Source organism: Ambystoma mexicanum, chromosome 11, assembly GCF_040938575.1.
Source record: "Ambystoma mexicanum isolate Mex_15411 chromosome 11, UKY_AmexF1_1, whole genome shotgun sequence".
Lineage (NCBI taxonomy): Eukaryota > Metazoa > Chordata > Amphibia > Caudata > Ambystomatidae > Ambystoma > Ambystoma mexicanum.
This window is the reverse complement of record NC_090934.1, coordinates 55,951,393-55,976,136: the sequence shown is the minus strand read 5'-3', so window position 1 is coordinate 55,976,136 and position 24,744 is coordinate 55,951,393. Positions and strand designations below refer to the sequence as shown.

At 49.4% G+C, this 24,744-nt stretch overlaps 1 protein-coding gene across 8 annotated transcripts in view; it reads right to left on the bottom strand.

Annotated features, from left to right (window-relative positions):
* COL16A1 (collagen type XVI alpha 1 chain) overlaps positions 1–24,744 on the bottom strand; it is a 706,769-nt gene that overhangs the window by 190,926 nt on the left and 491,099 nt on the right. For all 8 annotated transcript variants that reach the window (XM_069622515.1, XM_069622517.1, XM_069622520.1 and 5 more), the window contains 5 exons: positions 24,337–24,459; positions 19,245–19,298; positions 19,112–19,153; positions 16,763–16,798; positions 11,838–11,891 (listed from right to left, as the gene is read on the bottom strand). In XM_069622515.1, coding sequence (XP_069478616.1) covers positions 11,838–11,891; positions 16,763–16,798; positions 19,112–19,153; positions 19,245–19,298; positions 24,337–24,459 — 309 coding nt within the window. The remainder of the gene's footprint in view (positions 1–11,837; positions 11,892–16,762; positions 16,799–19,111; positions 19,154–19,244; positions 19,299–24,336; positions 24,460–24,744) is intronic.

The window sequence follows — 24,744 nt, the reverse complement described above, 5'->3', positions numbered from 1 at the left end:
CAGGACTTTGTTGGCATTGCCCCATTACCCTCGAGACAGTCCCAATCTGTCCTGAAAGCAGGCATTCAGTCAATGCCCAACATGCAAGGCTATATGACTAGCTCTTTGAAGTCTCTGCAGGCACAGCCCCCCAAACCCCTGTGTTCAATATTGCTACACACCTCTCCTGACACGCCTTTACTCTTCCCCCCAGGCACACTGCGACACTTCCCCTGTGCTCACTATGAGAGCAGAAGTCTCTCCAGGCACACCTGTACACTGCCCCCTCTCCTCAGTACAGTGGCGGAAGTCTCTCCATGCACACTTCTACACTTCCCCCATGCTCACTACAAGAGCAGGTCTCTCCATGCACACCTCTACACTTCCCCATGCTCACTACAGTGGTGAAAGTCTCTCCATGGACACCTTTACACTTCCCCCGTGCTCACTACAACAGCAGAAGTCTCTCCATGCACACCTCGACACTTCCCCCATGCTCACTACAGTGGCGGAAGTCTCTCCATGCAAACCTCTACACTTCCCCTGTGCTCACTATGAGAGCAGAAGTCTCTCCAGACACATATGTACACTTCCCCGTGCTCACTACAGTGGTGAAAATCTCTCCATGCACATCTCTACACTTCCCCCGTGCTCACTACAACAGCAGAAGTCTCTCCATGCACACCTCGACACTTCCCCCATGCTCACTACAGTGGTGGAAGTCTCTCCATGCACACCTCTACACTTCCCCCATGCTCACTACAACAGCAGAAGTCTCTCCATGCACACCTCTAAACTTCCCCCATGCTCACTACAGTGGCGGAAGTCTCTCCATGCTCACCTCTACACTTCCCCCGTGCTCACTACAGTGGCGGAAGTCTCTCCATGCACACCTCTACACTTCCCCCGTGCCCACCACAGTGGCGGAAGTCTCTCCATGCACACCTCTACACTTCCCCCATGCCCACCACAGTGGCGGAAGTCTCTCCATGCACACCTCTACACTTCCCCCATGCTCACCACAGTGGCGGAAGTCTCTCCATGCACACTGCTACACTTCCCCCGTGCTCACTACAGTGGCGGAAGTCTCTCCATGCACACCTCTACACTTCCACAGTGCCCACCACAGTGGTGGAAGTCTCTCCATGCACACCTCGACACTTCCCCCATGCTCACTACAGTGGTGGAAGTCTCTCCATGCACACCTCTACACTTCCCCCATGCTCACTACAACAGCAGAAGTCTCTCCATGCACACCTCTAAACTTCCCCATGCTCACTACAGTGGCGGAAGTCTCTCCATGCACACCTCTACACTTCCCCCATGCTCACTACAGTGGCAGAAGTCTCTCCAGGCACACCTGTACACTGCTCCCTCTGCTCACTACAGTGGCGGAAGTCTCTCCATGCACACTTCTACACTTCCCCGTGCTCACTACAGTGGCAGAAGCCCCACCCCAGGCACACTGCTACACTTCCCCTGTGCTCACTATAAGAGCAGAAGTCTCTCCAGGCACACCTTTACACTGCCCTCGTGCTCACTACAAGAGCAGGTCTCTCCATGCACACCTCTACACTTCCACAGTGCCCACCACAGTGGTGGAAGTCTCTCCATGCACACCTCGACACTTCCCCCATGCTCACTACAGTGGTGGAAGTCTCTCCATGCACACCTCTACACTTCCCCCATGCTCACTACAACAGCAGAAGTCTCTCCATGCACACCTCTAAACTTCCCCATGCTCACTACAGTGGCGGAAGTCTCTCCATGCACACCTCTACACTTCCCCCATGCTCACTACAGTGGCAGAAGTCTCTCCAGGCACACCTGTACACTGCTCCCTCTGCTCACTACAGTGGCGGAAGTCTCTCCATGCACACTTCTACACTTCCCCGTGCTCACTACAGTGGCAGAAGCCCCACCCCAGGCACACTGCTACACTTCCCCTGTGCTCACTATAAGAGCAGAAGTCTCTCCAGGCACACCTTTACACTGCCCTCGTGCTCACTACAAGAGCAGGTCTCTCCATGCACACCTCTACACTTCCCCATGCTCACTACAGTGGTGAAAGTCTCTCCATGCACACCTGTACACTTCCCCCGTGCTCACTACAACAGCAGAAGTCTCTCCATGCACACCTCGACACTTCCCCCATGCTCACTACAGTGGGGGAAGTCTCTCCATGCACACCTCTACACTTCCCCCATGCTCATTACAACAGCAGAAGTCTCTCCATGCACACCTCTACACTTCCCCCGTGCCCACTACAGTGGCGGAAGTCTCTCCATGCACACCTCTACACTTTCCCCGTGCCCACCACAGTGGTGGAAGTCTCTCCATGCACACCTCTACACTTCCCCCGTGCCCACTACAGTGGCGGAAGTCTCTCCATGCACACCTCTACACTTCCCCCGTGCTCACTACAGTGGCGGAAGTCTCTCCATGCACACCTCTACACTTTCCCCGTGCTCACCACAGTGGCGGAAGTCTCTCCATGCACACCTCTACACTTCCCCCGTGCCCACCACAGTGGCGGATGTCTCTCCATGCACACCTCTACACTTCCACCGTGCCCACCACAGTGGTGGAAGTCTCTCCATGCACACCTCTACACTTCCCCCGTGCCCACCACAGTGGCGGAAGTCTCTCCATGCACACCTCTACACTTCCCCCGTGCCCACCACAGTGGCGGAAGTCTCTCCATGCACACCTCTACACTTCCCCCGTGCCCACCACAGTGGCGGATGTCTCTCCATGCACACCTCTACACTTCCACCGTGCCCACCACAGTGGCGGAAGTCTCTCCATGCACACCTCTACACTTCCCCCGTGCCCACCACAGTGGCAGAAGTCTCTCCATGCACACCTCTACACTTCCCCCGTGCCCACCACAGTGGCGGAAGTCTCTCCATGCACACCTCTACACTTCCCCCGTGCCCACCACAGTGGCGGAAGACTCTCCATGCACACCTCTACACTTCCCCCGTGCTCACTACAGTGGCGGAAGTCTCTCCATGCACACCTCTACACTTCCCCCGTGCCCACCACAGTGGCGGAAGTCTCTCCATGCACACCTCTACACTTCCCCCGTGCTCACCACAGTGGCGGAAGTCTCTCCATGCACACCTCTACACTTCCCCCATGCTCACCACAGTGGCGGAAGTCTCTCCATGCACACCTCTACACTTCCCCTGTGCTCACTACAGTGGCGGAAGTCTCTCCATGCACACCTGTACACTTCCCCCGTGCCCACCACAGTGGTGGAAGTCTTTCCATGCACACCTCTACACTTCCCCCATGCTCACTACAGTGGCGGAAGTCTCTCCATGCACACCTCTACACTTCCCCCGTGCCCACCACAGTAGTGGAAGTCTCTCCATGCACACCTCTACACTTCCCCCGTGCTCACTAAAGTGGCGGAAGTCTCTCCATGCACACCTCTACACTTCCCCCGTGCTCACTACAGTGGCGGAAGTCTCTCCATGCACACCTCTACACTTCCACCGTGCCCACCACAGTGGCGGAAGTCTCTCCATGCACACCTCTACACTTCCCCCATGCTCACCACAGTGGCGGAAGTCTCTCCATGCACACCTCGACACTTCACCCATGCTCACTACAGTGGTGGAAGTCTCTCAATGCAGACCTCTACACTTCCCCCCATGCTCACTACAACAGCAGAAGTCTCTCCATGCACACCTCTACACTTCCCCCGTGCCCACCACAGTAGTGGAAGTCTCTCCATGCACACCTCTACACTTCCCCCGTGCTCACTAAAGTGGCGGAAGTCTCTCCATGCACACCTCTACACTTCCCCCGTGCTCACTACAGTGGCGGAAGTCTGTCCATGCACACCTCTACACTTCCACCGTGCCCACCACAGTGGCGGAAGTCTCTCCATGCACACCTCTACACTTCCCCCATGCTCACCACAGTGGCGGAAGTCTCTCCATGCACACCTCGACACTTCCCCCGTGCTCACTACAGTGGCGGAAGTCTCTCCATGCACACCTCTACACTTCCCCCGTGCCCACCACAGTAGTGGAAGTCTCTCCATGCACACCTCTACACTTCCCCCGTGCTCACTAAAGTGGCGGAAGTCTCTCCATGCACACCTCTACACTTCCCCCGTGCTCACTACAGTGGCGGAAGTCTCTCCATGCACACCTCTACACTTCCACCGTGCCCACCACAGTGGCGGAAGTCTCTCCATGCACACCTCTACACTTCCCCCATGCTCACCACAGTGGCGGAAGTCTCTCCATGCACACCTCGACACTTCACCCATGCTCACTACAGTGGTGGAAGTCTCTCAATGCAGACCTCTACACTTCCCCCCATGCTCACTACAACAGCAGAAGTCTCTCCATGCACACCTCTACACTTCCCCCGTGCCCACCACAGTAGTGGAAGTCTCTCCATGCACACCTCTACACTTCCCCCGTGCTCACTAAAGTGGCGGAAGTCTCTCCATGCACACCTCTACACTTCCCCCGTGCTCACTACAGTGGCGGAAGTCTGTCCATGCACACCTCTACACTTCCACCGTGCCCACCACAGTGGCGGAAGTCTCTCCATGCACACCTCTACACTTCCCCCATGCTCACCACAGTGGCGGAAGTCTCTCCATGCACACCTCGACACTTCCCCCGTGCTCACTACAGTGGTGGAAGTCTCTCCATGCACACCTCTACACTTCCCCCGTGCCCACCACAGTGGCGGAAGTCTCTCCATGCACACCTCTACACTTCCCCCGTGCCCACCACAGTGGCGGAAGTCTCTCCATGCACACCTCTACACTTCCCCCGTGCCCACCACAGTGGCGGAAGTCTCTCCATGCACACCTCTACACATCCCCCGTGCCCACCACAGTGGCGGAAGTCTCTCCATGCACACCTCTACACTTCCCCCGTGCCCACCACAGTGGCGGAAGTCTCTCCATGCACACCTCTACACTTCCCCCGTGCCCACCACAGTGGCGGAAGACTCTCCATGCACACCTCTACACTTCCCCCGTGCTCACTACAGTGGCGGAAGTCTCTCCATGCACACCTCTACACTTCCCCCGTGCCCACCACAGTGGCGGAAGTCTCTCCATGCACACCTCTACACTTCCCCCGTGCTCACCACAGTGGCGGAAGTCTCTCCATGCACACCTCTACACTTCCCCCGTGCTCACCACAGTGGCAGAGGTCTCTCCATGCACACCTCTACACTTCCCCCGTGCTCACCACAGTGGCGGAAGTCTCTCCATGCACACCTCTACACTTCCCCCGTGCTCACTACAGTGGCGGAAGTCTCTCCATGCACACCTCTACACTTCCCCCGTGCTCACTACAGTGGCGGAAGTCTCTCCATGCACACCTCTACACTTCCCCCGTGCCCACCACAGTGGCGGAAGTCTCTCCATGCACACCTCTACACTTCCACCGTGCCCACCACAGTGGTGGAAGTCTCTCCATGCACACCTCTACACTTACCCCGTGCCCACCACAGTGGCGGAAGTCTCTCCATGCACACCTCTACACTTCCACCGTGCCCACCACAGTAGTGGAAGTCTCTCCATGCACACCTCTACACTTCCACCGTGCCCACCACAGTTGTGGAAGTCTCTCCATGCACACATCTACACTTCCAACGTGCCCACCACAGTGGTGGAAGTCTCTCCATGCACACCTGTACACTGCCCCCCTCTGCTCAATTTATTATGTTTTATTAGTATGTTTAATAAAAATCCACGGCCTATTGGTTGCCAACACAAAACAAGTTTCTGCATATTGTTTATGTATACATATTTGTTTGGGTGGAATGACCCATAGGGCTTGCGTTTCCACAGCTTAAAATGGCTTGTGCTTCCAGTCAGTTCCCATCAGGCCCCTTTGCAAGCATTTCCAGATTCCTGCCCTCACCCGCTGCGCTTGTGGGGATCACACGCTCATTGGGGCCAGTATTTCCAGTTTGGGGACAGTACACGGCCGTCCACCCTTCCTTCCATGCCCCCTTCATTCAAATGCACTCTTGCATCGCAACATGTCCTAAATGTCCCCATGTTGGTCGAGGCAGTCTGTATTTTGGTAACCATTGAATGCCGTTGCTCGTCTTCATCCAGCCCAGTTCGGTTTCTATGAGAAAAAGTGGGTTGTGGCCTGCCCCACTGAGCCACTGGGTCTTCCTTGAAAACAGATAGTCCAATTCCACAAAGCTCTCAAAATGTGGCTTGTTCCACAATAACTGACCATGGACTAATTCTGATGGATGCACAGACCGACACACAAACCGCAAATCAGACAGAGGACTGCAACCAAAATATTGGCTACCCACACCCTGTAAACTAGAAAGAAACCCTATTTTCTAAAAGCTCTCTGGTGTGTTGTAGATTCAATGCCCATTTGTTTTCTCTGCATCTTTGCAAAGTTTCACCTGTGGCCTTTTCACACAACTCTAGGTATGTCTTCACCTTCATGTATGTTCTTATTTGCACACCAACCTTTTCACAAGGCACTCCAGGGCTGGAAATGGGACAAATGTACTGGGGGAACCCTCTCCTCCTGGGCGGGGCTGTGGAAATGAGGGGGTCGGGTCAAGGAGCGTCATCCCAGGCCAGGTCACACAGTATAGTATCTCTTCCTAGAAACCAATCCTGGTGATTTCCATAAAAGCAAACAGCATTATCGGAACATAAGTATATTATGTTATGTCTAGAAGTTTACATTTTAAACATCTTATTGTGATTAGTAATAAACCCTTTTGAGTGAATACTGGAAGTTGGACTCTGCAGTTTAAATTGGTAACACTAGTTTAGTTTAGTTTCTTTATTTATACTGTGAGCTGAACCCTGAGGTAACTGGGCGCCAGAGACTTAAAGCAAGTTCAACAGGTTACAAGCATTTTCATAGAAAACAGGGACAATGGCAAGAGAACAAAAAAAAACTATTAGTGTGGAGGACCAGGGTTACAATATGGTCGCAAGGTTGATACATAATGAGGTATAGTACAACGTGGGATACAGTAGAGATGTATTAAACAGACGTTAAACAGTTCTTATTGGCGAGCCAAGTCTTGGTATTGGCTCTGAAGGTCCAGAACTATGATTCTGTTCTGAGGTTGAGGGGTAAAGCGTTCCATTGTTTGGCCACTAGGACCGGGAAGCTAGAGCCACCTGCTTTTTTAATTTGGAAATGGAGAGGCAATGCGAGTACAAGGTTCAGGTTGGTCTGGCAGAATGGTGTTTGTTAAATTTAAAAGACCCTTATGGATGATGATAAGAGATCTGAGGGTTATTCTGTCTTGTACCGGGAGCCACAGGAAAACATGTCTCTACATTACAGGACATATATACCAGTCTGGACAGCTGCAGCATGTATGTGAGGTTTCGGCTGTTTCTGTATTCAGTTGCCCATGCCGAGTCTACTGAAAGTGTCTGTTTGTTGAAAAGTTCCTTCTAGCATGTGAGAAGACGGCTTCAAGACAAATCAGAGTAGTAACGTGCACAAGCAACCTGCGCGTTATCGAGCAGACTGCTTGCAGAAGACTTGGCAGTGCTGCAGGGTCTTCTGAAAGCTGCCTGCTCGTCGGCCCATTTCCTGCGCTGACCAGCCTAATCATGAGGTCCTAGCTTCTTGGTCAACCCTTCTAATATATATGTCCACCTCCGAGCTGAATGGTGTAAGTTATGGGTGAATGGTTTGGTCGGGTAGTTGGAGCGTTCTGGCGCTATAGTCTCAGCCAGGTCTTAGTGTTATAATTATCCTGGCTCTTCCATTGCCAGATCAAATCACCCTTCTCTGATATTCTTGATAAACACTTGTTACCTAACCACTCACAGTTTTCACCCAAAATAGCTGTTTAATTCTGCTGGGCGGTCATACAGAATGGGTGATTTCCCTTCTCTGTAGAGTACAAATATATGTTTTGCTTTCCCTGGCCCAGTATCTCGGCCTTTACGGTTTGTTTCCTCTGTTCTCAACTATGTAATTTCCAGACTGTTAAGGATTTTATCTTTCTAACCTTTCTTGGTCATCTTCCAACTATAGCGTTTCCTAAACTCCTCTCAAATCCCCCTTTTTACAGGAATCACAACTCTCTGACACCGGAAATGTGGCACTTGCCTTCCAATGATCTAATTCCTTTGACGTGAAATTGACATTTTTCCCACCGCTGCATGAGTGTCAGGTTTCCTTCCCCTATTCAGACTATTTTCCCTTATTCAAGTTTCTTTCCCATTATTTCTCTTTTATTATCCTTTTTAGATTAGCCTTGTGTGGGTGGAAAGTTTTCTAATGTAGTTGGTTTGGCCTTAACTTCCTGATTCAGAATCCTGGTTCTGACCCAAGGCAAAATGGAGTTTCACAGTGACAGCTCTGATTGGTTGGAAAACACTGCTGAACAACAATGAACATTCTAAACTGTCACTCTTTGCCTTTCATCATCAAAACCCCAGCTGAGAGGACGTGTATAGTGGCTGCTCCTGCTTTAGACTTGGGCCTGGTGGATTTTATTCCTTCAGGCGTTAGCAGTTGAGCGGCTACTTTCTTGGGGGTTTCAGGAGAAGCTATCAGCTGTCAGGAATTCGTTTTGAAGACAGGAAACTCTGAAGATCTTTAAGAAATTGTGCTGGAGATAAGTGACTTTGTTTTAAAACTGCAGCTCTGTTTATCTTAATGACATTTAAGTGAGAACTCATAAAATTTAACCTTAGAATTTATATTTTTGAACTTTTGCGCGAGCGAGTGTTTTCCAGCGCGTGTGATTCGTAGCGCGAGAATTGGCTCGCCGCGTTAGAACTCTATAGCGCGTGTGTTTTCTTAGCGTGTGTGCTTCCCAGCGTGAGGATCTGTTTGCCGCGTGAGAACTCGATAGCGCGTGTGTTTTCTTAGCGCGTGTGCGTCCCAGCGCGAGGATCTGTTTGCCGCGTGAGAACTCTATAGCGCGTGTGTTTTTCGTAGCGCGTGTGCTTCAAAGCGCGAGGATCTGTTTGCCGCGTGAGAACTCTATAGCGCGTGTGTTTTTCGTAGCGCGTGTGCTTCCAAGTGCGAGGATCTGTTTGCCGCGTGAGAACTCTATAGCGCGTGTGTTTTCAAGCGCGTGTGCTTCAGCGCAAGACCTCAATTGCGCGTGTGGTTTCCTGCGCGTGTGTTTTATCGCGTGTACTCGACCGCGTGTGAACTCTTTTGCGCGTGAATTCTGTTTCGTGTGTTTTTACATGCATGTGTGTTTTTCTGCACGTGGACTTTCCTTACAGTGCGCGTGTTCTTCAACGCAGGAAGTTTTAAACATGCAAATCTTCTGAATTGAAATTATCCGCGTGTGTGTTTTGCACGTGTTTCTTCAAGAATTCACAAACTTTATTGAATTGTAAAAAGTTTGAAAACAAAAGAAAAGTTTGAAAGAAAAAGAAAGTAAAGATAAAGACTATTTAACTGGACAACTAGTGAATTTTTGGAAAAAAGGCAAAGAGCAAAACCTTCCAGGTTTGCTCTAATTAAGAAGTTGCTGTGAATTTCAAGAGTCTCAAGTAAGAGAGATTTTCAGCTTCTTTTCAAGCTTCTCTAAGAAATTTCAAGAGAAGAACCAGGTATGATTCTTACTTATTAGTTAAGGATTTAAAGTATTTCCACTCTTAAGGTTGAGTAAGTAATAAAAGGATTTGTATCTGCTTTTCTTATATCCTCTGCAGGTTCAGCTTTGGTTAGCCTTGACGCAGTCAGCCTGGTGTTGTTTTGTTATCCACTTCCCCATTTCCCTTTGGGGTGTAGTTTGCAGAGCTGAATTGAAACCTAGTTCTGAGAATTACATTTCAGGGGGATTGTCGGGGGTTCAGCAGCTTCCGCGGACACAGGACCTCTCAGCCTGACAATGAGTCTATTGTAGAATTGACCAATTTCTTGATCTCATTTTACTTTCAGTTCATGTAGTGTCTCAAAAGCTTATCCCACCAGACACCATAGTATTTTATTTTCTGGCTTTTTACTCTCCTCAGGAGGATAGCTCAGGGGCAATGTGGTCGCCTTGGAAGCAACACGATGCTGAGCAAAACAGGTTTGATCCCCGGGTTGCGCTTAGAAACCTCTGGGTATTAATTGCATTATAAATAACCTATCATATCATGTAGAAAGAAAGAAACCCTTCTCTCCCAAACTTCCTTTAATGCTTGTCCAGAAAAACCAATCAATGTTCTATGAAATATTCCACATTGTCCTTGCATACTTTCTCAAAAGGCTATTTATTTCTTAGCAGGGTTGTATCAGGTGTTTATGAATGTTGTACATATGGCACATAGAAAATGTTTATAGAGAGTTCTATTTGCCAAAATCGGTACAGTAGCGAACATGTTGTTTATCGATTACCTGAAAGGTGGTGGCGTTGGGTGACAGGAGACACCCCGCGCAGATGCCAGAGCTCAGTTAGCATAACATATGCAGGTGTTCAAATTGGCAAAATAGTTCCACTTGGGAGCTGTACCCTTACTTCCAAGCAGGCTTGAAGGGCACCCTAGGACAGTAGGCTACTATCCCTGGTCATTGCACGTCATTCTCTTTCTTTCCCATCCCCCATACCACCCAGAAGAGGTCACATGGTGGTGTGCAACTTGGGATCAAGCCCAAATAATGATACCATCCTGGGAGAGATTGGCATCGGGGGAAGGAATTAAATGTGGCACTGGAGGTACTTAGATGTTTAAATGTTTTTAGGTTTTAACAAAATGCAAAGTTAGAGTAATTAATGTGGTTGAGTTGAGTTAAATGAGCAATTTAGGGAAGAATTTGTATATGCATGTATTTCTCTATTTTCTCTTTCTTATTTTTTATTTGTATTTCTCTTAATGCTTATGCTGTTGAAGCTTTATGTATTTGTGAAGAGTCTTCTTTTGACTATAATACAATAAAACTAAAATGTTAAAAAATATATCATCCTCAAGGACTCTTCGAGTAACGGGGTGAGATATATATTAGCTAATCAGTATGTTTCAGTTTTCATCCAAGTTCTGCTGTGCTGTATGGTTTCATAGTGGATTAGCGAGGATTGTTTTTTTTATTAATGACCAACATTGTGCATCCTTTGGTGTCGGTCATTTTTTGCACTTGACATGCCTTCAACAGGCTCAATAAAAACAATAAACAAAGAAATAACATGTTGCCTGGGTTCCCTGAAGAAGCCACTGCTGCCTCCCACCCCGTCCAAGAACCTACAAGTCAAACTGCAGATGTTCTGCTAACCAAAGGTTCTTCAGCAAAGTGTGTGTGTCAGGTGTCTCTCAATACAAGGCCCAATGCTCTGGAACAATCTCGAAGCTGGCCTAAGAGCAGAACCTGGCAGCTGCTCAGAAGGACACAGAGGAAAACTAACTGTGCATAAGAGGGGACACCGCGCACACCAACCAACTTCAGGCACAAACCAAACAAAATCTTAAATGTCAGTTTTGCCGCTAGTCCCATAGGTCAACGGTGCATAAAGTCTGACACATATAGGCAAGGATACTGAAAGATGGCAGGCAAATAAAGTGAGGTGAACCTTGCCTCTAGCAGGCATGGTCTCTAAGCGCTGGAATAAGGCGAGACTCAGAAACGATGCCATCCACACCAAGTCCTCCACACCCTCCCACCATTTATTTGCACTGTCAAACAAACAACAATTACTTTATCTAGAATTCTATTACTATTGGAAACAGAAGTTTGCAACGCGTGGGCCACACTACCAATGGACAGCTTACATTAGCAGGAGCAGAACGAAATGTGTAGGTAGGTGTCAAATTCTCACTAGCGCTTAGAAGCGACAAATGAAATCAAAAACTGCTTCAAAGCAAAATGGAACTTCATGACTGGCACATGGGTGAAGAATGCAAAGGGCAGAGTACTCACCTTCTCTCCTTTCAGTCCCATGAATCCAGGAGTACCGGACGGTCCAGGGGGGCCCTTCGGAAGGAAAGCAAAGTGTTAGTGGATGCATTTGTGGCAGAGGGCCCTGCTATTCTGTCTACTGTTATCTCAATCCATTGTGCCTCTTGCACACACCTTATATCATGACTGGCCTCCAGTCTATTTGGACATAGCTTTCATGTTCCACCTTGTGTTCAGTCTGTGAGGCAGTGGGTTATGGAAAGCCTCGAGTGTAGGCCAGTGTCGCAGGGTCAGCACCGCTTATGCACCCACTATTCACTCATCCCGTTTCCTTCGCTGCCAGCTTGTTTCTCAGATCTTCTCTTCCCTACAACTCTGCCATATTCACTTTATAAACCCACACGACGAACACCTTTCATCCTGACATCACCTTTCATGCACCTTCCCTGCTAACTTTCCCTCTGCCATAAAATCCTCATTCCCTCCTCAGCATTTTTCTTCACCCACCCACCCTCTATCCTTGCCCATCTGTGACTTTGCCATTTTCAGTACCTGCCATCCCAGTTCTACATTCCCGTCCACTCCTCTGCCCACTCTCTTAGCCTTACAATGCATCTATCCTTCATCCATGATGCCTGTATGCAAGACTCCATTGCTCATGTCTACTTGGCCCCTGCAAGGAATTCGACCTTCCGCACAGGGAGAGTGCGCTCGCCGGTCATTTTGATTTTTGTTTATTTAAATAGAATGAATGATGGGAGATCAACCTCCGTAAAATAAGTGGGGCCATTCCTGCACATATTTCCCACACTCACCGCACACAGCAGAAAAATAGTCATATACTCTGGGAGGATACAGATTACCAGCGCCGTCCTTCCCTGTCATGTGTAGCTGATATCTGACAGCTGTGGGTACATCTAAAGCCTCTAGCTGGGGGCAGTCTGATTAGCATTTCAAGGCCCCATGGACTTGCATCTCCATTCTTGCACCTTACTGGTGGTGGCAAATACTGAAGCATGTGAATTAGCAGGCCTCAGGGAAGGCCTGGGTGCAGGAAGTGACAATAGAGACCGGAAACCAACACCTCTTTGTAATGCAATGTGTCAACTTGGTACTAACACTCCTCCTTGGTATGAAAGGGCAGTCAATGTCCTGTCTGGAACCACTGTTTTCAGAGCAGGGAAGAATGCGAATTGTAGGAGACGAGCGACTGCCTGCAACCCCCTACTTCAAAGGAAGCCCATGTTGTGACCAAGCACTGCATAGGGCTCAGTTAATTAGGGAGACACTTTGATGTACAGCAGACAGGAAGATGGGTGTGGCTTAGAAGTATATGTTGTCATCCTTCTCCTGTCTGTTGCCAAACACTCTGATTCTGACCTGAAGCATCACTGAAGATTGTTCATGGAGACCCAGGATTGGTTCATTAAGGTGGGCTTAGCCTGCACCAATCACTGGGGCTTGTTTGGGTTGAAAAGAGGGCTGAGCCCCTCACTGATCAGATAATCTGAAGACTTCACAAATAGTAAGAAGAAGAACTAATTTGTACCCGAGCTGAAGGTACAGTCTACCTTACATCTTCCTCCAGTGAAGGAAAGACAGGAGTTCCAAGAGGGAAGCAAGATCCCTCCCCTAAACATCTCCCAGGGAACAGAGTGCGGTACCAGATTCAGAGGACCCGTCCAGAAGCTCCAGACCCAGTACCCAGCCAGCACACAGTGTTCCCTGCTAGGTTCTGATAGCAAGCTTACTGGGTGGGAAGTGCCGGAGAGTCTCTGGACAAAGGACAAGGCTGTTGCCTGCTAACACCCTCCTAAGCTTTTGGCCGTCTGCCTTGAAAGGACTCAAGCCCTGTGAAGAAGCTAGGAGGAGTGCCACACAAACATCATCCAGTGTCCATCTTTTCAAGGACAATTTTGAGACAGTCGAGTCCTCGAACCGCATTCGGCTGCACCGCTGACTGTGGTCACGCTGCAGTCACCAGAGCCATCTAAGATGCCTCAACCAGCACAGGGACAATGATTCCTGGCGTCGAGCCGCCATGCCAGACAGACTGCAGACATCCGTCCAGCCTTGCTTGACGAAATGCCTGCCGTCTGGTACCAACAGCTGTCTCCCACTACTAACTCTGTCCCATGGGCTGCAAAGTGCCCTGGAACCACCTTGATGCTGTCGAGCAGCAAGAACTTCTTCAGCACCAGGTACATTGTGGTTCTGCCCCCCTGGTCCTTCTCTGCTTGCCCCTAGAGATAGTTACGACCCTTTGCCCCTTTGATGTTGAAACCAAATTATCTTGAACTAAAATACTGATTACTTTACCAACTACCCTCCTGTGAGTATCCAGAGGGCATCCCTTTCCTTTGTGAAAATGTCTGTCCTGTATGTTGCTTTCCATTGTGGGTTGTAATTGTAGTGTGCTAGAACTGTCTGTTGTAGTAATTTAAAAGTAGATATGTGTAGAGAACCTTGATTGGACAGTCCCTTTTATCATTGGGTAATAATTGTATTTTCACTGTGTTGCAACTAACCAACGATCCACGACCTTGCAGAGATAAACCTGCCGTTCCATCCAAATTACCGAAAATTGGACATGGAGGTTTTATAATTTACTAGTATTGCAATTTGTTTGGATCCCTTCTGGTGTACTAGAGGTGCGGGGTTGATTGATGATTTAGAAACTGATATTTACCCCTTGACCACTGGTACCAAGAAAGTTGATTTGTCACAGCCCCCCCCCCCCCCTACTGTTCTCCCCACCCTCATATTCCTGGAATGCATCTAACCTTCACCAATGACTCTGTGTAAGGTTTCATTGCTCATGTCTACTTGGTCCTGCACCACTCCTATCCTTATATCACTAGAATACATCTACCCTTCATCCATGATGCCTGTATGCAAGACTCCATTGCTCATGTCTGCTTGGCCCCAGTGCTCTCCCCCCTCATATCCCACAAATGCATCTAACCTTCATCCATTACTCTTGTGTGCAAGGTTCCATTGCTCATGTCTACTTTGCCCCACTGCTCTCCCCACCCACATATCCCACACATGTACCTAACCTTCTCCCATGACTCCTGTGTGCAAGGTTCCATTGCTCATGTCTATTTGGCCCAACTGCTCTCACCACCCTCATATTCCTGGACTGTAACTACCGTTCATCCATGACTCCTGCATGCAAGGTTCCATTGCTCATGTCTGCTTGGTCCTGCACCCCTTCTATCCTTATATCACTAGAATGCATCTACCCTTCATTCATGACGCCTGTTTGCAAGACTCTATTAGTCATGTCTACTTGGCCCCACTCCTCTACCCACCATCAAATCCCGCCAATGCATCTAACCTTCATCTATGATTCCTGTGTATAAGGTTCCATTGCTCATTTCTACTTGTTCAAACTCCTCTCTTAGTCTTACATCACTAGAATGTATCTACCGTTCATCCATGACTCTTGTGTGTAAGATTCCATTGCTCATGTCTACCTGGTTCCACCCCTCTCTTATTCTTATATCACTAGAATCCATCTACCATTCATCCATGACTCCTGTGTGCAAGGTTCCATTGCTCATGTCTACGTGGTCCCACACCCCTCTTATTCTTATATCACTAGAATCCATCTACCTTTCATCCATGACTCCTGTGTGCAAGGTTCCTGTGTGCAAGGTTCCATTGCTCATGTCTACCTGGTTCCACTCCTCTCTTATTCTTTTATCATTAGAATCCATCTACCGTTCATCCATGACTCCTGTGTGCAAGGTTCCATTGCTCATGTCTACCTGGTCCCACTCCTCTCTCATTCTTGTATCACTAGAATGCAGCTACTGTTCATCCATGACTCCTGCGTGCAAGGATCCATTGCTCAGGTCTACCTGGTCCCACTCCCCTCCTATCCTTATATCACTAGAGAGCATCTACCATGCATCCGTGACTCCTGTGCTCAAGGCTTCACAGCTCTTGTTTCCTAGGAGGTCAAGGTCCTGTTCCTGCACCGGCTCCCGCCATTTCCTGTCGTCAGTGCACCTTTGTTTACCATTCTTGGATGAAGGCTTTCTTTTACTGGGAGGAGAGAGCTCTGCTGACTACAACAGGAATTGTTGGCAATGTCAAAGTACAAGTTCTGACAATCCTAACTTTCGGGGGAGGCTAATGGGCTGGCCGGGGCTGTCTTGTATCCAAATATGGACCTTGACCCGGAGCTCTACCAGGGGCGCCCCCAAACTGACTTCTGATTTCTTCTTGCAGTCATGTAATTTAAGGGGTGACCGATAGTACTGCTCTTCACCAATGCATGCCAGTTACACACACCTGGAGCTACTTATTATCGAACCTGGGAGGGAAATTCCAATATAGAGAATATGTTTTTCTCCTTGTAACCCATTTAATTAAAGTCTCATGATCATTATGTTTTCATTGATCTAATACATAAAAGAATCATGGCCTTCCTTCAAAAGAACTGTGGGATTGCAGGGTGCACTGACCTAGTTTGATTTAATTTCGATTTTATATTTGAATATCATTACTTTGGTCGATTTTTTCACGGCACATTTATTCTATTTTAATGCACCTCTTAAAATGTGTTTTACTTGATTCATTGCAGGAATGACCACGTGTTCTGGTTCACTGGGTGACTTATTTTATTAAATGTGACCTCTACGCTTGATAGGTTCCTTTGGTAATTGGGTTCCTGAGGCAGCGCGAGACCCTTTTCAGGCTCTACCCTCGAATATTGCTGTGTAACGCAGGAGCGCCCCCTCTGGATTTCCTATCACACTTAAAGCACTGCACACTGGACCTACAACCTCTGACTTGTCTTCCAGGGGCACGCAGGTGGGTGAAAGCGACTGCGTGAAACCAATGCCCAGCCCGCATCTTTGCGCTCTGAAATGCTCCACATACTCCTGCCGCATACTCACCCCCCATCCCTCGTCCATTTCATGGAAGATACTCACCGGGCTCCCAACCAAGCCACGCGCCCCGCTTTCGCCCTGAAAGAGGCAAAGAGAAAGATTGTGGCGTCAGAGGCTCAGGCGACTCGCAGCAGACACTTGATTTTCTATGTTGTGACACAGACGCATGCATTGACTCAGGGGTCTGCAAACTGCGCAGCTCCCTATGGTTTGAACTACAACTCCCATGACCCCCCCACCATTGACTATGCTGGCTAGGGTTGAAGGGAGTTGAAGTCTAAAACATCTGGCAAGGCCAAGTTTACGACCCATGTATTAACTGATCAAGGAGCCAACTCCTTACCCCACTGTGCGTTGAATTGATAGTTATGCTTGTTATTGCACATTGCACCAGAAATAAAACATCATATTTTCAGGCTTATATATGCACAATGCATTAAAGGAGAAAAAAAATATATATTGATAATTTTGGCAGGCTTAATGAATTATCCATTGGTAAGTGGTGACTGTGGAGTGCGTTTAATCCTGGCGGGGCCACCACTTCGCTTACTTTCCATCTTCATTGGTTTCCACCTGATGTTTCAATGTAGCCCCCACCACCTGGCCACCAATGCACGTGCCGGCGCCCCTCCTCCCCTGCACCCCAACCTGCCCTCTGCAGAGCAGCCAGTTACTCAGTCAATGGGGCCCCCTGGTGGCAGTGACGAGGGGCCCTAATCAGCCAGCTTTCTGCAAGGTTCAGGCCCCACCAGAAACCTGGACACCTTTTGTACAGCACATGAAAACATGTCAATATATTATTCAAAACATAGAAAAGTTCCTGCTCCAGTGAAGACTTAGATGCTAATGACGTCACCTCGTGGGACATGCAGGACTCCAGTGGGAGAGGACCAATAACAAGCGCTTTGCAGACTTGAAAGCACATTGCGCATTTAAAATACATGGCAGCCTGCACATACACAAGTCACTAAAGACTGGTCTTAGCGTCTGGTGATGTCACTACTGACCTGTAGTAAGACAATGACATCACTACTGCACTGTAATGAGTTATGATGCGTCACTGCGACTCCAGAACGTCCGGCTCTCACTGCAGCACTTAATTTAAGCCTTGAAAAATGTTTTCTGTGACACTATACAGCCATTAACTGATAAGGAACGTATTAGGATAGTATTTTTCTCGTTGTTCACTACTAGAATGTAACAAAAGATAGTAAATATCTATGGGTTATTACTTGTTTTAGGGCACAACATGAACATGTATTCTAGATACACTTTAAGCTGCTTTTCCTGCATTGGATGTATGATGACGTGTAGCAGGAGCTGGAAGATCTCTTCCATTCCATTAAGGAGGGGCCAGGGATGTATTCTAAGGAATACAATATCCCCTACCGCACGGAAAAAGCTCATGTCAAGCCGCCCTGGTCTGCTGTATGGTGCAGTGACACAATGTGGGCCGCTGTTTACATTCAGGCAGGGTGTAGCTCCAGCTGCACAATGCCAGACTTCTGATAATCAATCTGTTATTGTTACTCTGTAACAGTTTCTGCAACATAGCGAAGATGAATTCTAAAATGGCTGCCCACAGGAGTCAATCTGAATGCTCATTTGAGGGTAATTTTAGTCGTTTTACATTTATCAAAGTACTGCTAATGATTGCTTTAATGTTATAAAACAATAATGATCCTCTCCTTTACATGGTGGTGTGTTGTGGTGTGCAGGGGCTGGGTGGTCATGAATGTAGCGTGTGGGGTTTGATGTAGAGGAATGGGGTCCGGGAGTCGAGTCGCGACGATGTCATCCGTTGGATGGAATGCTTGGAAGCAGGGATGGGTCTACAACAGTTTTCTGAAAGTGGTGGGACAGGGCATTGCAGATTCATGGCGCTCAGACCCTGAATGATGGCCCCGCAGGCCCCACCCTGGACAGCGCGGGATGCGGGGTACAAAGGGGAGCAGTGGTCATGGCTTTGGTGGTGAGGTTGCACCCTATCTTGTGGAGATTTCTGGTGGGGATAGTCCAATCCAGCTGTGCAAAGGTTTGAATCCAGCTGTGCAAGCTGTGGTGATAAGTGATGCAGGTCCAAGGGGGACTCCAGAAGGTCCAATTAGTTGATGTCAACACCCTTATGCAGGGGGCACTATGCATAATTAGTTGCATGAGGCCATTATGGAGTTACTGTTGAGTAATTTGGAAAGCTTCACAGCTAGAGTGGAGGAGAGAAAGATGGATTTATAATCACTGAGAAGCTTTTGAAAGCTAATGAACCTTTTGACCTGATGGGAAGAAAACACATCTGGGAGTTGAACCAGTCTGCCACCATCACTATGAGCTGTGAGGGGAGCCACATGATTCAGAGAAAGGCATGCTGGAAACATTCAACCTGGCACCAACCTTTTGTCCCTCTGCTCCGACTCCTGCAGGGCCTGGATCTCCCTAAAAACAGAGACATGTTACCAAAAACCAGAACAAATCGAGAGAACCAAAATCTGCTAAATGCACAGCAGGGTGAACCCAAAGTACTCACCTGTGTTCCCTTCATCCCCTGGGGGCCTTGGATACCCGGGAGCCCCGGCTGACCCTGAAAGAGTTCCAAAAGTGTTGAAATAGTTAATGATCCATGAAATCCAAGAATTATCACCAGTGAGTGGGAACTCAGAGACATGGATGAGCAACCGATCAGTTTGACCACCATTTTACGAGATCTGTGACCCAAAAATGACAATTGTAGCCAAGCCGCCTCTATTCTTGGGTCTGGCATTACCCGGTGTGACACCAGCATCCTTTCACTAGGATCATCTTCACTGTGACCATAAGACCCCAGAGACCAAAATCTCAGAGCAGATGACTCCCAATTCACATCTCTTCCCAGGGCCAGGTCTACTAAAAGGCAGCCAGAAGCATCCGGCGAGGGCAACTCCGCCAGCGGACAATCATTCTGCCCTAGAAACATGATATCTTATGGGGGCCCGGCCCGGTGCCGAAATGCTCCTGTGCTTGCCGCAGCACAACTCCTTGCACCTTCCCAGCCTGACCCAGAACCATCTTCGATTCACACTTAGTCCCTTCCCAGCCTGACCCAGAACCATCTACAATCCAAGCTTAGTCTATTCCCAGCCTAACCTAAAACCATCTGCGATCCAAGCTTAGTCCCTTCCCACACTGGCCCAGAACCAATTGCGATCCAAGCTTAGTCCCTTCTCAGCCTAACCCAGAACCATCTGTGATCCAAGCTTAGACCCTTCCCACACTGGCCCAGAACCATCTGCGATCCAAGCTTAGTCCCTTCTCAGCCTGACCCAGAACCATCTGCAATCTAAGCTTAGTCCCTTCCCAGCCTGACCCAGAACCACCTGCAATCCAAGCTTAGTCCCTTCCCAGCCTGACCCAGAACCACCTGTGAACCAAGCATAGTCCCTTCCCAGCCTGACCCAGAACCATCTGCAATCCAAGCTTATTCCCTTCCCACACTGACCGAGAACCATCTGCGATCCAAGCTTAGTCCCTTCTCAGCCTAACACAGAACCATCTGCAATCTAAGCTTAGTCCTTTCCCAGCCTGACCCAGAACCACCTGCAATCCAAGCTTAGTCCCTTTCCAGCTTGACCCAGAACCACCTGTGATCCAAGCTTAGTCCCTTCTCATCCTGACCCAGAACCATCTGCAATCTAAGCTCAGTCCCTTCCCAGCCTGACCCAGAAGCACCTGCAGTCCAAGCTTACTCCCTTCCCAGCCTGACCCAGAACCACCTGTGATCCAAGCGCAGTCCCTTCCCAGCCTGACCAAGAACCATCTGTGATCCAAGTTTAGTCCCTTCCTAGCCTGACCCAGAACCATCTGCAATCCAAGTTTAGTCGCTTCCACACTGACCCAGAACCATCTGCGATCCAAGCTTAGTCCCTTCTCAGCCTATCCCAGAACCATCTGCGATCCAAGCTTAGACCCTTCCCACACTTGCCCAGAACCATCTGTGATCCAAGCTTAGTCCCTTCTCAGCCTGACCCAGAGCCATCTGCAATCTAAGCTTAGTCCCTTCCCAGCCTGACCCAGAACCACCTGTGATCCAAGCGTAGTCCCTTCCCAGCCTGACCAAGAACCATCTGTGATCCAAGTTTAGTCCCTTCCCAGCCTGACCCGGAACCATCTGCAATCCAATGTAAGCCCCTTCCCAGCCTGACCCAGAATCATCTGCAATCCAAGCTTAGTCCCTTCCCAGCATGACCCAGAACCACCTGTGATCCAAGCTTAGTCCCTTCCCAGCCTGGCCCAGACCATCTTTGATCCAAGCTTAGTCCCTTCCCAGCCTGACCCAGAACCATCTGTGATCCAGGTTTAGTCCCTTCCCAGCCTGACCCAGAACCATCTGCAATCTATTTTAGTCCCTTCCTAGCCTGACCCAGAACCACCTGTGATCCAAGCTTAGTGCCTTCCCAGCCTGACCCAGAACCATCTGTAATCCAAGCTTAGTTCTTCCCAGCCTGACCCAGAACCATCTGCAATCCAAGTTTAGTCCCTTCCCAGGCTGACCCGGAACCATCTGCAATCCAAAGTTAGTCCCTTCCGAGCCTGACCCAGAACCATCTGCAATCCAGGCTTAGTCCCTTCCCAGCCTGACCCAGAGCCATGTGTGATCCAAGCTTAGTCTCTTCCCATCCTGACCCAGAACCACCGGCAATCCAGGCTTAGTCCCTTCCCAGCCTGACCCAGAACCACCTGTGAACCAAGCGTAGTCCCTTCCCAGCCTGACCCAGAACCATCTGCAATCCAAGCTTATTCCCTTCCCACACTGACCGAGAACCATCTGCGATCCAAGCTTAGTCCCTTCTCAGCCTAACACAGAACCATCTGCAATCTAAGCTTAGTCCTTTCCCAGCCTGACCCAGAACCACCTGCAATCCAAGCTTAGTCCCTTTCCAGCTTGACCCAGAACCACCTGTGATCCAAGCTTAGTCCCTTCTCATCCTGACCCAGAACCATCTGCAATCTAAGCTCAGTCCCTTCCCAGCCTGACCCAGAAGCACCTGCAGTCCAAGCTTACTCCCTTCCCAGCCTGACCCAGAACCACCTGTGATCCAAGCGCAGTCCCTTCCCAGCCTGACCAAGAACCATCTGTGATCCAAGTTTAGTCCCTTCCTAGCCTGACCCAGAACCATCTGCAATCCAAGTTTAGTCGCTTCCACACTGACCCAGAACCATCTGCGATCCAAGCTTAGTCCCTTCTCAGCCTATCCCAGAACCATCTGCGATCCAAGCTTAGACCCTTCCCACACTTGCCCAGAACCATCTGTGATCCAAGCTTAGTCCCTTCTCAGCCTGACCCAGAGCCATCTGCAATCTAAGCTTAGTCCCTTCCCAGCCTGACCCAGAACCACCTGTGATCCAAGCGTAGTCCCTTCCCAGCCTGACCAAGAACCATCTGTGATCCAAGTTTAGTCCCTTCCCAGCCTGACCCGGAACCATCTGCAATCCAATGTAAGCCCCTTCCCAGCCTGACCCAGAATCATCTGCAATCCAAGCTTAGTCCCTTCCCAGCATGACCCAGAACCACCTGTGATCCAAGCTTAGTCCCTTCCCAGCCTGGCCCAGACCATCTTTGATCCAAGCTTAGTCCCTTCCCAGCCTGACCCAGAACCATCTGTGATCCAGGTTTAGTCCCTTCCCAGCCTGACCCAGAACCATCTGCAATCCAATTTTAGTCCCTTCCTAGCCTGACCCAGAACCACCTGTGATCCAAGCTTAGTGCCTTCCCAGCCTGACCCAGAACCATCTGTAATCCAAGCTTAGTTCTTCCCAGCCTGACCCAGAACCATCTGCAATCCAAGTTTAGTCCCTTCCCAGGCTGACCCGGAACCATCTGCAATCCAAAGTTAGTCCCTTCCGAGCCTGACCCAGAACCATCTGCAATCCAGGCTTAGTCCCTTCCCAGCCTGACCCAGAGCCATGTGTGATCCAAGCTTAGTCTCTTCCCATCCTGACCCAGAACCACCGGCAATCCAGGCTTAGTCCCTTCCCAGCCTGACCCAGAACTATCTGAAATCCAGGCTTAGTCCCTTCCCAGCCTGACCCAGAGCCACCTGTGATCCAAGCTTAGTCGCTTCCCAGCCTGACCCAGAGACATCTGTGATCCAAGCTTAGTCCCTTCCCAGCCCGACCCAGAACCATCTGTGATCCAAGCTTAGACCCTTCCTAGCCTGACAAAGAATAATCTGTGATCCAAGCTTAGTCCCTTTCCAGACTGACCCAGCACCATCTGCGATCCAAGCTTAGTCCCTTCCCAGCCTAATGCAGAACCATCTGCAATTCAAGCTTAGACCCTTCCCAGCCTGACCCAGAGCCATCTACAAACCAAGGTCATACCCTTACCAGCCTGACACAGAATCATCTGCAATCTACGCTTAGTCCCTTCGCAGCTTGACCCAGAACCATCTGCCATCCATGCTTAGTCCTTTCCCAGCCTGACCCTGAACTATCTGCGATCCAAGCTTAGTCCCTTCCCAGCCTGACTCAGAACCATCTGCGATCGAAGCTTAGTCCCTTTCCAGCCTGACTCAGAACCACCTGCGATCCAAGCTTAGTCCTATCCCAGCATAACCCAGAACCATCTGTAATCCAAGTTCAGTCCCTTCCCAGCCTAACCCAAAACCACCTGCGATCCAAGGTTATTCCCTTCCCAGCCTGACCAGGAACCATCTGCGATTCAAGCTTAGTCCCTTCACAGCCTGACCCAGAACCATCTGCAATCCAAGCTTAGTCCCTTCACAGCCTGACTCAGAACCAGCTGCGAACCAAGTTTAGTCCTTTCCTAGCCTGACCCTTAACCATCTGCAATCCAAGCTTTGTCCCTCCCAGTATGTCCCAGAGTCATCTGTCTGCCAAGACCAGCTTCTGTTCAGTGTGACCCAAAGGCTTGGCATTCCCAAGGTCTAGCCATGACTAGTGTGCCCCAAGGCCGGCAACTCCTAAAGTCAATCCCCGTCCAACATCGCACAAAGTCATGGGAGCTCCAGGGTGCAGACATGGTCATAGTGACCAAATGAGTTCCATTGTCACTCCCTGCCTAGTATGATGCAATGTCTTGCGAGCACAGTGGTATGTTCCTGCTGAGGGTATCCCAGAGGACTGGGTGTCCTGCGGTCAGGCCTTACCCATCTAGATTAGAAATCTGGTATTTGCCAACATCTCCAAGACCAATGTGGTCCAGTGAGGGCCTGTCATTGCCATCTGTCATGTCCCTAACACTCTGTGTAGGCAGCGATTTGGCGCTCATCAGAGACTGTCAATTTGTGTAAGACCAAGTGTAAGAAAGACTTGCCAGAACCTGCTTGCCCTCTTTGCCCAATGGTCTGGCACCATCTGGGATAATGCCAAGGGCTTCGGATCCTTGAGGTCTGGCAATGGGCAGCGCAGATCTTTCACTTTGACTTCCAAGTTCCGTCAATTGCTAGAATGTTATAGCCATCTAGCACAGACATGAGCGAGTGAGTGAGTTAAGGAGTGAGACCATTTATATGACAACAGATTTCCAATTATTCCCCCAAATATTATTGGGGTTACCATAGGGCATTAGCCAGAGTGACCCTACACTTTACTTTTGTATTAAGAAAAATGGTGAAACTTACCGGTTTTCCTGGCTGCCCAATTCCCGCCGGTCCCTGGTCCCCTTTGGCTCCGGGCTTTCCTGGTATTCCGATAACGTCAGTGATCCCCTCAAGAGTGGTCGGGCAAACATCACACGAGTCACCCTGTAGTTGGGACGGAATCATGGTGTCAGGACCTTTGACAGTATTTAAATGATAAAACCAACAATGCCAACACTTGCAATATTTTTTAAAACAAAGATGGTGGCGTGGGGGTGCAAAACAGCAGTAAGTGGCACCCACACAGTAGTCCGGCAGCAGGTTACATCCACCTGCTTCACAGCGCTGTGAAACTTTTGCTTGTAAAATTTCCTCCCGTCATTGAATACACAGTGGACCACTTTGGAGACAGCAACTTCGATGACAGGTCTGCCCTGAAGAAGCCCTGGA